The 14,918-nt window shown below is 40.1% G+C and overlaps 1 protein-coding gene across 4 annotated transcripts in view; it reads left to right on the top strand.

The window, feature by feature from the left end:
• The window catches only part of EFCAB5 (EF-hand calcium binding domain 5), a 43,939-nt gene that overhangs the window by 1,627 nt on the left and 27,394 nt on the right, over positions 1 to 14,918 (top strand). Inside the window, exons 3-8 of one of the 4 annotated variants that reach the window (XM_052804958.1) lie at positions 204 to 250; positions 3,817 to 3,902; positions 4,009 to 4,181; positions 7,833 to 8,408; positions 12,765 to 12,921; positions 13,621 to 13,684. In XM_052804958.1, coding sequence (XP_052660918.1) covers positions 7,843 to 8,408; positions 12,765 to 12,921; positions 13,621 to 13,684 — 787 coding nt within the window. In that variant the 5' untranslated portion in view covers positions 204 to 250; positions 3,817 to 3,902; positions 4,009 to 4,181; positions 7,833 to 7,842. The other 3 variants (XM_052804957.1, XM_052804960.1, XM_052804959.1) reach the window with 3 other exon arrangements.

Raw genomic sequence — 14,918 nt, 5'->3', positions numbered from 1 at the left:
CTAAGTTCTGCATATTCCACAGCCTCCCAATAAAACAGTATCTTTTTCTGAGCAGCCTCTTGTCCGGTCCCTCCCATTTATATATTAAATGCCTTATCTTCTCTGTGGGCAAATCTGCAATACACGTGGTTTTGGTGTATCTGTACAGTAGATACAGACTGGCAAAGACTATTCCAAATACAGACATCCTTTTGCCCTTATAGATAAAGCAAGCTGCAAGTTTGGGGAGAAAAAGGACTGCTCTGTGCTTGTGAGTTGCACATGCCAGATTTTTTCACACTTTCAAATGACATAGCTAGACCAGTAAGGCTGTTAGGTGTGGCTACTGAAAAAAGCTCTAGCTGAAATTTCAGCAGAACTTCTTTCCTATCAATATTTACTACTTGTTCCAGCTATATAACTAAACTGCATAAAGTATATTTCTCAGACCATATTAGTCACCTTTTTATTTAGTTCGTACCCAGTTCAGGAAAGAACAGCAGTAAAACGTTAACTAAAACCGTCATGGATCAGCAATATAATGGAGCACATGGGAACCTTTCTGTTTTCAATAATTTTAAAGATTATTTAGGTTTGCTGCTATATTCATTGTAGATGCTTTTTGTTATATTTTACTCAAATATGGTATTTGTTCTCCTAACTACATTTTTCTGTCTTATTTTCTGTGAAACTGAAGAAGTGCTTTGTCTCCTGGCAAAGCATTTCTCTCTTTCAGGTAAAAATGATCCTGCATCACTTTGTAGTCCCTCGGAGAAGGTTTTGGGAACATAAAAAGCATGAACTGAAGTGCTTGGCTACATATTGGTTATACAAAGCATCGTGAAGCTTAGCAGAAAGAGAGATTCTTTGTGATTACCAACCACTGTGTTGAGGTGGTAGCCAGATACAAGGCCATGCTGCTGTAAACTTTTTGTCATGATTTTCAGTGGAGGCAGGAGTCACATTTGAGGATGGGAAAGTTTTTTCTTCTCTGGCATATGACAGGAATCTTAACGCTATTCACCTTTCTCTAAAGTATAATATCTAGGTTGGTTTGTTTCACGCAAATGGATTCCTGCAACTATAGGGCTGCTTCGAGGCATGTAGCTTCTGTTCAGATACACCTGCATTGATACAGAGGCTAGGTGGAAGACTGCAAGTTCCCAGAGTATTCTCGCAGTTCCCTCATCTGGGACTGGTGTTTCATTCTGGATTTTGAGCAACAGTCGTGCAGGGATTACTATCAAGAAATTATTATTTAAACCAGCTTCCAAAATAGACTTTTGTGTAATTTTCATATATCCTGTAGCTCTTCCGGGTATTTGAACAGCAAACACTTTTTGAAAACATTTACCCCACAAGTAAATAATGGAGTTGCTATCTACAGTTAGCTAAAGGTCCAACATATCAGTTATTCACTACAAAAATCACAGATTGCAATGGTTCTCTGAGCCATTAGAAAGGTATAATTTGCATGTGCAGTGTTTTTTAGCAGCAGAATTTAAATGTGGAGGAGGAAGCTATAAGGCAGATGTATTCTGATTGAAAAGAGCAATTAGAGGGCAGCCTGTGGTCACAGTATCATGGCTGGTATAAAAAAGAGACTGGAAGCCTGTGGCCTTATTCTCCTGTGCTGAAAGGACTGCGGTCAGCACCTGCAGCTTTAGCCCAATATATCATTTAAAGGATGTGAAGCTATACACGGGCCAGTTTTGTACGCATTTCCAAAACTGACTCTTTTCTTTAATACACTGCAAACATTTCTCTGGCTAACACAACTTATTATTACTACATGTCAGGGCTCTTATTGCATAGTCTTGGCATCGGCTGCAAAAGGCAACAGAGTGCTCCCAAAATGTATCTTACACAGAAAAACAAAAAAAGATAGAAGAGGCAATTCCAGCAAAACATCTGTGATGACATATTCAGCCCATTATTTTGTCAACAGTGCAAGTATTTGATGGCATAATAAAGGGATACACTTTGCTTAGCAAAAACATTAAGGGATAACGGCCAAGTTAAATAGGGTGCGATTAAAGGTTTGCTTAACCCACGGGATTCCACTTCCAGAAAAATAAAAATAGAGCCATTTTGATCCTTCCTTCCAAGTTCTCTTTGTATGCTCTTGTTTGGGGGTTAAAAAATCACTTTAAGAAAAGGGAGAGTATTTTTCTAATTTATGTTTCATACTGAAAAAGGTAAAGTTTTATAAGTTAATCATAATAGCAACAGAATTCTGAATTGCAAAGGGGAAAAATCAAGCCCACCTGGGAGAAGAGATAACAGGAGTTAATCACGTGCAAACTGCTTTGAGGAAAAAAGTGCACAATCCAGTTTAAAGCTTCATTTTAAATTATTCCTGTGCACTAATTTTCTGCTTCATTTTATTGACATAATTGATACTATACTTCAACACATCTTGGAAATATACTGCAATGAGCATATTTCCTTCTGATACATGTTTTTTCAAATGAATAGTGAAGAAATGATATTTTATTACAGCGTATTTTTCACATGAGAGTTGACTTATATGTGTTTTGTGGGGTTTTTGTGCTGTATTTTCTCTCTGCAAGCAAATACTGAATTCTAAAATCAAGTCAATATTGTAGTGTCTACGGCATATTACTACACTGGTAAGCTTGGTGTTCCAGTAGTATTGAGAGTGTCCAGAAGAAACATTTTTTCAGAGAGACACTTAGCATAGATGGCCAAAGGTATCTATAGAAGTTACAACCATACAAATTTTTCTGAAATATGTACAGGAGTACATAGAAGAAAATAAACATTGTCGGGTACAAACACCAGAAGTTTCTATGGTGTCCTACTTTCCAGAAGACAGTATGAAAATAAAATAAAAATTGGGGCTTTTGACTGTTCACTAAAGTACAATTGTTATTGTAATTTCTGAGCAAATTTCCTCCTTGTAAAAAACCCGTACACAACATGCACACTTTGTAACTTATATGGCAGGTCTTAGGAACAAAACTAAAACTTTTTTTTTAAGGGCAGCATAAATGTTATACTGGGTGTATGTTGTGGCTCTGGGTGCACGTCACTTAGAGCTATTTCCAGTTCCAGAGTTTTACAAATTAATAATTATTTACCTTGGTGTTGTGGTTGCTGTAATAAATAACAAGTGGACAGAGAATGAAATTTTTGATTCTGCAATTAAAACTCCAGAGTTCCTAGAGAACAAATGTGACTGACGGTAACTGTATCAGATTTTGGAAAAATTCTGTTATTTATATTAAACCTCATCAAGTTTTGTAACAAGGTCAGCTGTCCCATAAAATGGAGAGTAATACTTTGCTAGAGGGTAGGGTACCGTGCAGCTGTTCCAATGACATATACCATACATAAAGTCACAGTTCAGTTTTCCTGCAGGTAGGCAGTCCAAAGATCATGCTTCTTCCAGTGCAAAATACAAAGGAAAAACAGCATTAGATAAACCTTGTTTCCTGGCAGAAATTGCCATAAATTTCTCAGCTGGAAGTCCTACATAACACCAAGGAAATCACTGAACAGGCACCTGATTTACGTTAGTATAAATGAGTGCAGAATGGCTGTCATAGATGTTTTTGGCATTTCCCTTCTCCTTTCCCTGTGTTGCATATTACTCTTCAAGAATATAGGAGAAGTTATTAAAGGTGATTCATCAAATTCCTTTAGATTCAGGTTTAAAGGCAGTCTAAGAAAACGTCACTACAAACTCCCCCTTTACTAGTGCTGTACATGCCTTTCCTGCAAGGCTGCTTCAAAGCGACACAGTTCTTTACAAAAACGAGAGCCCGCAAATGTTTAAATTGAGTTTGTATTTAATTTCTTTTTATCTCGCAGATTCTCACATCTGGTTAATACAGTCCTCAGTTCAGCTGGTAATGGACTTGCGACAGTTCTGGAGTTCGTGAACCTTCAATCTGAAGGTAAACCTCCTGTCGCTGGGCACCTGTGGATTCTCTCTCTGACTATTTGTGCCCTTAATGTTGTCTGTTGCTATTCATAGTCTTTTTTATTTTATTTTATTTTCAGTCATGTGATGCAATGATCTAAGTTCAGTACAGAAGAGTCTGTTGGGCTGCCAAAGCCAAAAGACAACCTACAGCAATTCCGAGTCGTGGAAGAGACATAGCAACCTTTGGGATTATTGCTTAGCAACTGCAAATACACAGAGGAGTAAAACTCACAGCACAGCTCCACAGCAGGTCTGAGAAATCCCTAATTCACTTTAAGATTTTTAATGGTTGAGAACAGATGGGCATATATTAAACTCCTATTCATTTGCAAAGCCACTTTGAAAGCAGGACAAATGACATCTATTTTGATACCTGCTCCAAAGGTAAGAAAAACAGTTCTTCAAAGCTTCAGAAAGCAAAAGAGAAAGACTTTTTAAATTTTAATTGTATTGAAAAGAAGATCATGTATGAAAAGGGTATTGGGCTTTTTGTGATTGGTGAGACAAACATGCTCTATGAAGCACATTAGGGAAAGGCAAACCTATTTCTGATCGATAGAGTGTCAAAGAGGTTGAACTCTGTTTTTGAAAAGACTTTTGTAACTCAAACATCTCCAAAATATTTACTTAGACAAACTTTAGTCTTTCCTGACCCTATCCCACCCATCAAAATCCCCTAACAGAGTAACAATGAAACCATAAAAATCTTATTTATGAGCAGATTTGCGTTTTGTACAGAAAACAGAGGAATAATCTTTTGTACTGTTGTTTGTACTGTTACACACAAAATAATTACTTTTGTGTGTAATCCCTTCTGTACCTGCAGGGATTCCAGCAAGAATATTTCTCTCGCAGAAAAGGAGCCAGGAAAGTGGCATCCTACTAAATAATGAAAAGCTTATCTTGCCTTCAGCTTGGACAAAGGCTTACAGGAAACTTTATATCACATTTCAAATTTCCTGGGTGTTTCTAAAGCTTGTCTCTGTGCACCATACTTACCATTATTTGGACAATCAAGCCTCCACTTGGGAATGTCATAGGCCACAAGAGCTCTATATATTATGGGCCAAATTCTCAACTGATGTAAATCAGCACTGAAGTTTATGAGCCACTGGTGTCTTATACAAACTGGAGGTGTGTCCCTCTAATTCTCCACAAATTCCCAGTTTCAGGGTCTGATTCTAGCGTTCCTTTGCTGTTTATTTTAACAGTTATTTGCTGTTTGTATGTTCTTCCATACCCTCTTCTTCTTCTTTATCTGTCCTGCATTAAAGCAGTGGGCATAGTTCTCTATGCTCTGCTTCTGTTCATGGAGTTACGCGAATGCCATGGAATTGAGATAGAACAGTCACACTTAGTTTTTGTTTTGTTTTGCTTTGTTTTATTCAGAGACATAGAGGTACTTTATAAACATTTACTAATCCTCAAAATCATCCTAACAAATGGTTGAGAGCAGTGTAGAAAATATATTCATCATTATTCAGAATCAGCCACCTCATAAAGCAGCGTGCAGTTGTCACTTTAACATTGCACAGAAACTGCAAAGCGGTTTCATAAAGGATGTTAAAAAATAATATAAGTATTTGAGACTGCAAGAACAGTTTATTTTGGCACGACAAAACCAGCTGATTTGGAATGTGACCAGAACATTTGGTTAACACCCTGCTTTGAACCAGAAAGAGTCTGGTTTTACAGCTTATTGAAAGAAACTCACCTAAGCAAGGAACAATTTGACAGGGTTGACAGGTTTCTGTTTCTACCGTTATTAATCTGGACTCCTTTACAGCTCATGTCCTTCGGTGGCAAAACCAGCTACCATCTTAAAACCCTCTGCGTGGGTCAGGCAGGCAGCTTGATCCATAAATTCATCTCACTCCCCAGCAGGTAATCATCTTGAAAACAAATCATAAGACGATGCCAACAAGCCCATTGAGAAAACGTAGAAATTTAGTGCTGTGAAGCATCCTACCTATCCAAGCAGTATTTGGACTCAAACAATGATTATGAACCAGAAGGTCAACATATTAGTAATTACATTTGTGTGCCAGGAGGGCTGTAGATCACATTTATGCATTTCCTGGAAGGCTGAACTCTCTTCAGAACAGCTACAAATGCTTAAAAATGAAGAGCAAAACATATCAAAAGCAATGGTATTGCTATGGATACTGAAAGGCCTTAGCGAAAAGCACTTTTAAATGAGAGCTTGAAAAGGATAGTGTGGCAGCAAGTTCAGAGTGGAGTTTCATCTTTAATTTTGAAAGACGTTAGGCTCACTCTATTAATATCATCTTTCCCTTGCTGTTGTTTAACACTGAGCTGGGGTTTTTGCAGCATGCTGGTGATTTTTCATGCTTTGAATCAAGTAGTTAGACAACATTCTGCTCTGTCCTGTATGTGTAAATCCCATTACAAATGCAGACAGTTATGTGTGGAGACATACAGCAACAGTTTTCAAATTGTGCCTTGTGAGCAACTCAGTTTCTTCCTGACATTTCACAGAATGAACATTTTGAGAAGAAAACAGGAGAGTTTGGGAAATTGTAAAGGGAGGTATCTGCAACTCTCTGTAGGTCTGTCTTTTACAGAATAATCTACAAGATTAAGTGCTTGTGAACAGCTTAATTACAGAGTTCATGGTATAGAGTTTCCCTTTCTGTAGGAGCTCTGCTGACCCATACACCTGTGTCCCCGTTACCTTAACAAAATGTCCAGAGGAAAAAATAATTGCTAAAGTTGAAATACAGTAGTCTATGGGACAAGCCTCCTCACTGTTTTTCACAGCTACAGAAAAGATGAAGCAGAAGGCGGCATGTGGAGGAATCTTGCTCCTAGGCATCTGGTATTTTCCATTACTTGCTTCCTTTGTCTCATATCCACTGGATTTCCTGGAGGCATGGAATGAAGCCTAAACAGAAATAATGATACTAGGGGTAAGAGGAATCCACTGGTTAGAACTGGGGGACAAGACTTCCGAGCACTGTTCACCGCTTGGTTTCTGAGTGTCTAAGTGACCTGGAATTAATCACTTCTTTTCTGTGTCTCAGTTTCTTCTCCTGTAAGAAAGGAACACACTTATTTAGTTGCTCTGTCTCCACGGGCTGTTGTGATACATAATTAATCTTTATAAATCATTTACTGATCTTTGAAGTAAAGGGGCTGTGTTTTTTTAAGAGTACAAAGCAGCAGTAACAGAATAAAAAGGAACATAGAAAAAGAATATTAGTTAATTCCTAACAATAGACTTTCTTCCTGTGTGTCCTGGTTTCAGCTGGGATAGAGTTAACTGTCTTCCTAGTAGCTGGTACAGTATGTTTTGAGTTCAGTATGCAAAGAATGTTGATAACACTGATGTCTTCAGTTGTTGCTCAGTAGTGTTTAGACTAATGTCAAGGATTTTTCAGCTTCTCATGCCCAGCCAGCGAGAAAGCTGGAGGGGCACAAGAAGTTGGCACAGGACACAGCCAGGGCAGCTGACCCAAGCTGGCCAACGGGGTATTCTATACCATGGGACGTCCCATCCAGTATAGGAACGGGGAAGTGGGGGCAGGGAATCGCCGCTCGGGGACTGGCGGGGTGTCGGTCGGCGGGTGGTGAGCAATTGCACTGCGCATCATTTGTACATTCCAATCCTTTCATTATTGCTGTTGTCATTTTATTAGTGTTATCATTATCATTATTAGCTTCTTCTTTTCTGTTCTATTAAACCGTTCTTATCTCAACCCACGGGTTTTGCTTCTTTTCCCGATTTTCTTCCCCATCCCACTGGGTGGGGGGGAGTGAGTGAGCGGCTGCGTGGTGTTTAGTTGCTGGCTGGGGTTAAACCACGACACTGTGTCATCTGCTAGGACACTGCTGCATCTTTTGGCATTATATAACATGCTGCTTTTGTTCTGTGTCACAGTGATTGAAGTATGGCTGCTCAGCCAGAAGCAGCAGCCCAAACTGCAGGTCTGAAACATCCCAAACTTGGAGGTAAGAATTTGACTGCCACAGAAATGAAGAGAAACCAGGGGAATGATGAGCTGCCATGTCTTAGTAATTATGCTCTGTGGAAAGAGTGTTTTTATGAAAAAGTACAGCAGAGGTGTCTGAGTCTGCAGGAGACAAAGGTGAAGATGATTCGTGCACAAAAGGCAAAAGAAGAAAAGGTAAAGAAGAGGGAACTCTGTGACTGGCTGTCCAAAGAGTGGTTCAGTGAAGAGAAAGAGTCACTAGATACACGCATCTATTTGCTTGACAAACTCCTACCTACATTAATCCCAGGAATGGAAAAACTGTTAATGGAAGTGGAAAGAAAGAATGTGCTTGCACCAGGCAAAGAACCAACCAAATTTAATCCCATTTGTTTTCTTGGAGAATATCTGATGAGACATAATCCTCAGTATAGTATTTCTACAAAACCAAGCCCATACCTGAGAGGAATGAAGATGGTCACGGAGGAGCTAAAAACTGAGATGCCAGGTACAACATCAGAGAGGTGAGAGAGTTGAAAGTGTGGCTGGTCACAAGACCAGAGCTGGTGTCTTGGTCTGTGTTTTACAAAAGGAATGGTGTGACTGCAGCCTGGCTGGCGAAGTGTCAAACAAAATGAACCTTGTGGAGTACAGTGCCAGAGATGGTAGTTGTCTCTCATAAAAACTTGAGAAGCAAGACAAATGCCAGACCATGTCACACAAAATGAAACACTAGTTATTCCTGTTTAAGGCATATTCTGCCCTTCACAAGTATATAATTCCTCTTGAGACTCTATCTTAATTACATATGTGAAATGCAAACTGCTTTCAAACCGGTTTAGGTTGGTGACAGCAGTTCTTTAGGACAGCTGTTAGTATCAAAGGTCTATGGACTCTTCAGATAATTTCTTCTATATTCTTCCAAACTTAATAAAAATAAACCTTTTTTTCCTCCTTCAGGATGGTTTCTCTGTAGAAACTTCTTCTCCTAGAATTTTTACTTAGGCTTTCCGTTCAGATTCTTTTTTCCCTTTAAAGAAGAAACTGTTTTGTATTTTATTATGTTGCTTATTTCTGGGGTGTATTTCAGTGTAATATTACGCTTTGCCTACCTTTGTGTAGGCAAGTGTAGGCACTTTGTGTAGTGCTTTAGTGTAATATTTATTGAATATTGGAAGGGGGTTCCATGACATCTTACAATATGCTAAGGTTGGAATGTGAGTCCATTAGGTGAACAATAATGCTTTCATTTTCATTGCTCTATTCAGAAAAATATAGAAGTGAACATTTGTGTCTATAGATGGCCCAGAGGTGATTGTGAATGATGTCAAAATTACTCATTCACTACTAGATCACTTTATACTATATCTGTGTTTGTAGAATAATGACTTCTATTTGAATGGCTGTCTCTTCTATTTGCATAAATAGTACATACAGCTTGAAAATTGGTTTCAGGGTTTCAGTGTCAGGAATTAGGGAAGTAAAATGTTGACATGTCTTATGCATAAACTCTAAATGAAGATAATTGAAGTTCCCGGTACTATAATGAATAAAAGAATGTGTTAAATCTCTCTCTACTGCTCTGAGTTTCTCTACATTTCTACTCCACATACTGTTACAGTTCAAAGGAACATGCTTTGTGTGAATACAACTAAAGCAGTGTGATAAGTGAATTTCATACAGTCACTTAACTTCCTTTTTCCCCACAGATAAAAGAAATTATAACTGACTGATCGTGGTCAGTGTGTAAGAGCTCAGCTTTTTGGTTTTTCTTCATAAGCAGACATACAGTAGTACAACCAGAGCTGGTAAAAGATTTTCAATTTTATTTTTTATTTTTTAAACGCCAGTCCACTGAAACAAATGATCTGGGGAAACATCTTCTTTTTCAGTGAGCTTTCACTCAAGCACACACTGTTCTGGGGGAATGTTTAGGATGCCAGCCTTGCCACACCTTTGTTTTGGGGACTGTTTCACCATTCATATTGCTTCACAGAAGGACACCTGGATGCAGGAAGCTCAGAACCATGTATCATTTTTATTTTGCAAAAGAAATTGAATTAAAATACATAAAATTTCCTGGGGTTTTGGGTTGGGTTTTTCGTTTGGTTTTGGGTTTGGGTTTTTTTTCCTGCTAAAATACTCTTAGCTTTCATTATGAATCAGAGCTTATTTCTGGAGAGGTCAGATTTGCCTGTAGAATGCAAAGTGTTGGCTACCAGTGACTTGTTATCTTGGCCTTGGTTGTTAAGTAAGTCCATGTTTACATTTGGAGACAGGTTCTCAATTTGTAGCTATGAGACCTGATGCAAAGGAAGTGACTATCAAGACTTGTAGAAATCAATCTCTCTGTAGACAGCTCTGCCACGGGGGTTTATGTAGCCATAGCTGTAGCAGGTTTTGCATATCCGCTGGTAGTAGTATCATGGGATTTGCATTCAGAGCAGCTCAGGATTTACATATTTGTGATGGCTGTATTGTGGGATTTGCATAGGATTCTTAAACCACAGCAGCACAGAGGATTTTACCGACACCGTGTAGCACTGAGGCTCCTAATGTCAGTCACTGGCTTTCTAAACAGGAAAAAAATGTTACAAGAGAGATGCCAGTCTGTGCTCAAAATCTCTCATATAAGCACCAGAAAGATGAGGAGTGGAATTCTGGCCCCAATGAATCTCCCAGGAGCCTTGACCTTACCTTCAGGAAAGGCAGGATTTCACCACAGGTTCTTACCTAAAGCTTACCAGTCCTCAGAGAGCTCTCTCAGGCTTCCTCCGGTCTCTCCTTAACTGCCACCTGACCGGGAGTCAAGGCATGCAGGAGAACAGATGGGAGAAATTCCTCATCCAAATGGACTGATACCTGAAACAGAGACTTTATTTGTCCAGGAATGATAGTCCTTCCATCTGAGTCACCCATCCTTGTGTGGGAGTTAGGCGGCTGTCTTCCTGAAGAAACATGTTTCATTCTGCAGGGACAAGTCACCCTCCCTGCCATCTCATCTTTTCTGGAAATGTCTAATACTGAAATGATCTCACTTTGAAACGGGTGCCCAGCGCTGCTATAGCCTGTTTTGCTGTTATTGTCTAGGGAGGAAGCATTTTGTCCTGCTCCAGGGACACCAGGCAGAGGATGCAGCTGCCTGGTGTTTTAGGATCCTGGAAATAAATGCAAAACTGGAGCACAGTGCAGGTGCAGCACGCACTGTAACTTGTGCTGGGCACTGCCCAAATTAATCACCAGAGGCAACTCCTAGTATGGCCTTAGCTCTGCTTTCAGCTTGCAGAGCACTCCTGAGGAGGACCTGCAGCTAGAAATGGTCTGGTTTTCTCTTTCCATCTGTAGCATACATTGGAGAAAAATCTGTTAGTCCGTTTAGCTTGGTACCTGCTACATACCTGCTCTTTGCTGTGTCTGCGAAGGAGTCAGAAGATAGGAAATTGTTTTACCCTTCCCCTGCTATCAAAGTGCCGGTGGCTGAACTGCCTCAGCAAGCACTTGTGCAAGGCCCATGACTGATTAAGGAACCCGGTTATTCATTAAAAAACTTCTGTGGTAAGTAAGTGGCCATGAAGAACAAGTACCTAGTGATAAAACTGACTGTGATCAAAATGTATTGGTGTAACGTGTTGAACAGGCCTTTCTATTCATTAAAGACAGTTATCATTGTTTTATAATGTCTAGGATGACCCCATAGCAACAGAAGAGAGCAGGGACAGGATGACCCCATCTTCACAATGATGTGTGAAACGGGGAACAAGTGAGCAGAAATCATCAGTTAAAATATAGTTTCTGGACTAGTGTGTTCTCAGGTACAAAAGAGGAGCAATACAAAAGAGGGTGTAAGGGAGAGCCGCAGAGGTGAGCAGGGCAGCTGTCTCAATGCAGACAATTCCAGCAGCCCCCGTGAGCAGGAACTGTGCTCCCCATATGAACTGATCCTTTGGCTCTAAGTGTTTTGAACTTCCTAAGGGCTTTTTTTTTTTCTGTTTCATAAATGAACAAAGTCAAAACCAAAGCAGATGAGTTCTACAGGATCAATCTGATTCAGTTCTTTTGTTGTGCAAAATGGAGGATTGGGAAAAACATGGCTGGGTGATTAGAGAAACAAAGAAAACAGAAGGAAGAAGAAAGGGAGGTACTTTTAGTCCAAGCTTGCAAACGCCATGTGTTCAAAATGACGGAGAGGTTGGTCTATTATCCCTGTCCTGAGGCAGTAAGGACTTTATTGTGTGAGACTGCTTAAGAAATTTCATTGAACATTGTTCTTTGCCAGTGAAGTGCTTATGTGAAATGGTACTTAGGCTTTGAGACAAATGCATAGTGGTGCAATTTTGTTGGTAAATCAAGTGTAGCAAAATTAGGCAACTCTCTTCCTGCTAAAATTGAAAGGAAATTGAAGGACATCTACACAATAAATGATTAATACTACTATAAACGTGAAGGTAAAATTTATCACTGTTGAAACTACACAGACTAGGAGAGATGTACAGATGATTTTCCCTTAAATGTCTACCGCGTACTCTACAAGAGGCTCTGTCCACATGCACGTATCTGACACTCAGAGGTTATTTCTTCAGATTCATAGTTACACTAGATTTCAGGAGATGATACATGTCAGAATATAAATACTCTCACCTCCTTGGAGCTGCCTTCTGAAAAGCAGATCACTAGTATCTAGTCCAGTAGTCACACTAATAATTTTGTGCCTCAAACATCAAGTATTTCTTTGGAAAAAAATCTGCTTGTACTAGAAGGACAAGAATTTCAGTAAGAAGTTATTTCCTTTCCTTTTGTTCTTCAGGGTAGGCTTAATCTATTATATATCTTAAACATGTTTATGATGGTATCTTTCTAAACCATATTCCCATGTCCTGCAGGCTGGCCAGGATGAAGGTGGAGGCAAAGAACAAACGTAAGGACAGGGAGCAGGTGGACAATATGAAGTCTCAGATGAAAGAGATGAGAAAGGAGGTGCTGGCAATTCAGTTCAAAGAGTGGACGGTGGATGTCAGTGGCAGAATACCGGTTGCACTGGTAACTAGGCAAGATCCTTGTTAACACACTGCTATGCTTGTTCCAGATAGGAGGAAAAGGAAGATTATGGTAGTGTCATCTGCCCTGGCATGGCAGCGTGGAGCACAAGGATGGGTAATGGCTCTGACGTCCCTTAGGGTCAGGGTGCAGGTCGCTGCCTACCACTTAGCCTCACCAAGCCCTGACTCCCCACGAGCACGTGGAAGGATTGCAATGCGTTCTTCACAGAGGTCCTGGGAAGCTAAATGCCCCGTAAGGTACTCAGATACTCCTGAGGTTGTTGGATATGTACCTCATCACTGGATGTCCTTCTCTGCAGCTGATTATCCCTCAGAATCCCCTTAAAAAGGTCTGGGGCAGCCACCCTTGCTCTCCTGTGGCCTCCATTAAATCTTCTTTCTACCCCTGGGACTCATACAAATTGATACTGCAGCTCATAAAAGATGAGATTTGCAGTAATTGTCATACATCTCTTGGCACAAGCATCTTTCTTACAAGTCACACAAGGCCCCTAGGAAATTGGCCTGTGGTTACACACAGCACAACATAGACAAGGTCCGCATTTAACAGGGCTCACCTATGTGTGGTAAGAAGCATGGCTGGCCCGTACAACTGATTATTCTGGGTGATTTATTTTAGTAATTGCCTACCGTTGTCTGCATGAAACAGGCCTTTGACTATTATTACCTTGATTTGTAGGTTCAGAGTGCCCTGAGGTCTTTTCCAGATGTCATTGCTTCTGCTCCCATAGATGTGAGAAAAGGTAAGTTTTCGATGTGTCTCCTTTAGTTTTATTTCTGTGGTCTGAATTCTGATGCAAACTGTGAAAAAACAGCAAATGGATTTGATAATAGAGAAAGACTCTCTAAGGGTAGTTACACCAGCTAGGATATGCACCACAAATCTTCAGACAGATTGGAAAGAGACTGAACCACCATGTGGTTCATTAATATGATCTTGAAAAGAATGGAAAGAAGTTTAAAAAATCTTTCAGAGATAAAAAGATCAGATGCAGGCGCTTTCCACTTACATCCTGCACTAGCCAGACATTGCCATGTGCTTATCACTGTTTTTAAGAATCAGTGTAACAACAACCTCCTCCTTCACCTGCCCTATCAGATGGTGTTCATCTCATGGGAGGTCTTGGAAACCCCATGGGCAGCTTGGCGTACTGGGAGGTGTGGAGGAAAGGTAGGATCAACAAAATTAAAGTCTGACAGTGTTGTTATTTCTTATAGTTTCAGGGGAAATGCTGAAGCTTACCCTGCACTCCAACAAATAGCCCATCTTGTCTAGCTGTTCCCTTTGCCAGTCCCTGGCATGCCAGTGACACATAGCACAAGGGCCTCCCTCTGTACCAGAGCAATCAGCACAGACAGATTTACATAATTCCTGTCCACTTTATATAGCTTACACTTCACCTCCTCGAATAATGATAATTGACTAGATAGAGCCAGGAACATTGAAGTGGCAACATACAGCCTGCTGCCAGCCCTTTACATCAAGAGCCTGTAATAATCATCAATAATAACGAATCTGCCTTTGCTGGAGGATGGGATGATAAGCAGGGAACCTCGAGAGTGCATTTCTGCTTGCTGCTGGAGTCACCTCTGTCTAGAGCTTGCCCTTGCTCAGCCCTTTCTGTATTACAGAATTGTTCCTCTGAGTAATCATCCTATATTGGTAGTACGCTGTGAGAATGCCAAACGCAGCCCTTGTGCTCCTGCTGTGGTGGCTGTGGTTCTCGAGTGTGAACAGATGCTGGGACGTGAGATTGAGAAGAAAGTTTCTGTCCAGATCCTTGCTCTCCAGATGCTGGAGGTGCTTTATGTCATAGTTCACTAATAGTGTGGCTCCATTTCTTAATTTATTTCATTTAATAGCATCCAATATACACTAACAGAACATTAAGCTTTGTTTTATAGTTTAATAAAGATAATGTACAGTTTAGGAATGTCTTAACCAGCAAGAGAGAAATGCATTCTATGGTGAATTTT

Source organism: Harpia harpyja, chromosome 12, assembly GCF_026419915.1.
Source record: "Harpia harpyja isolate bHarHar1 chromosome 12, bHarHar1 primary haplotype, whole genome shotgun sequence".
Classification (NCBI taxonomy): Eukaryota; Metazoa; Chordata; class Aves; order Accipitriformes; family Accipitridae; genus Harpia; species Harpia harpyja.
The sequence above is the reverse complement of the archived record's forward strand: the minus strand, read 5'-3'. Positions and strand labels throughout refer to the sequence as shown.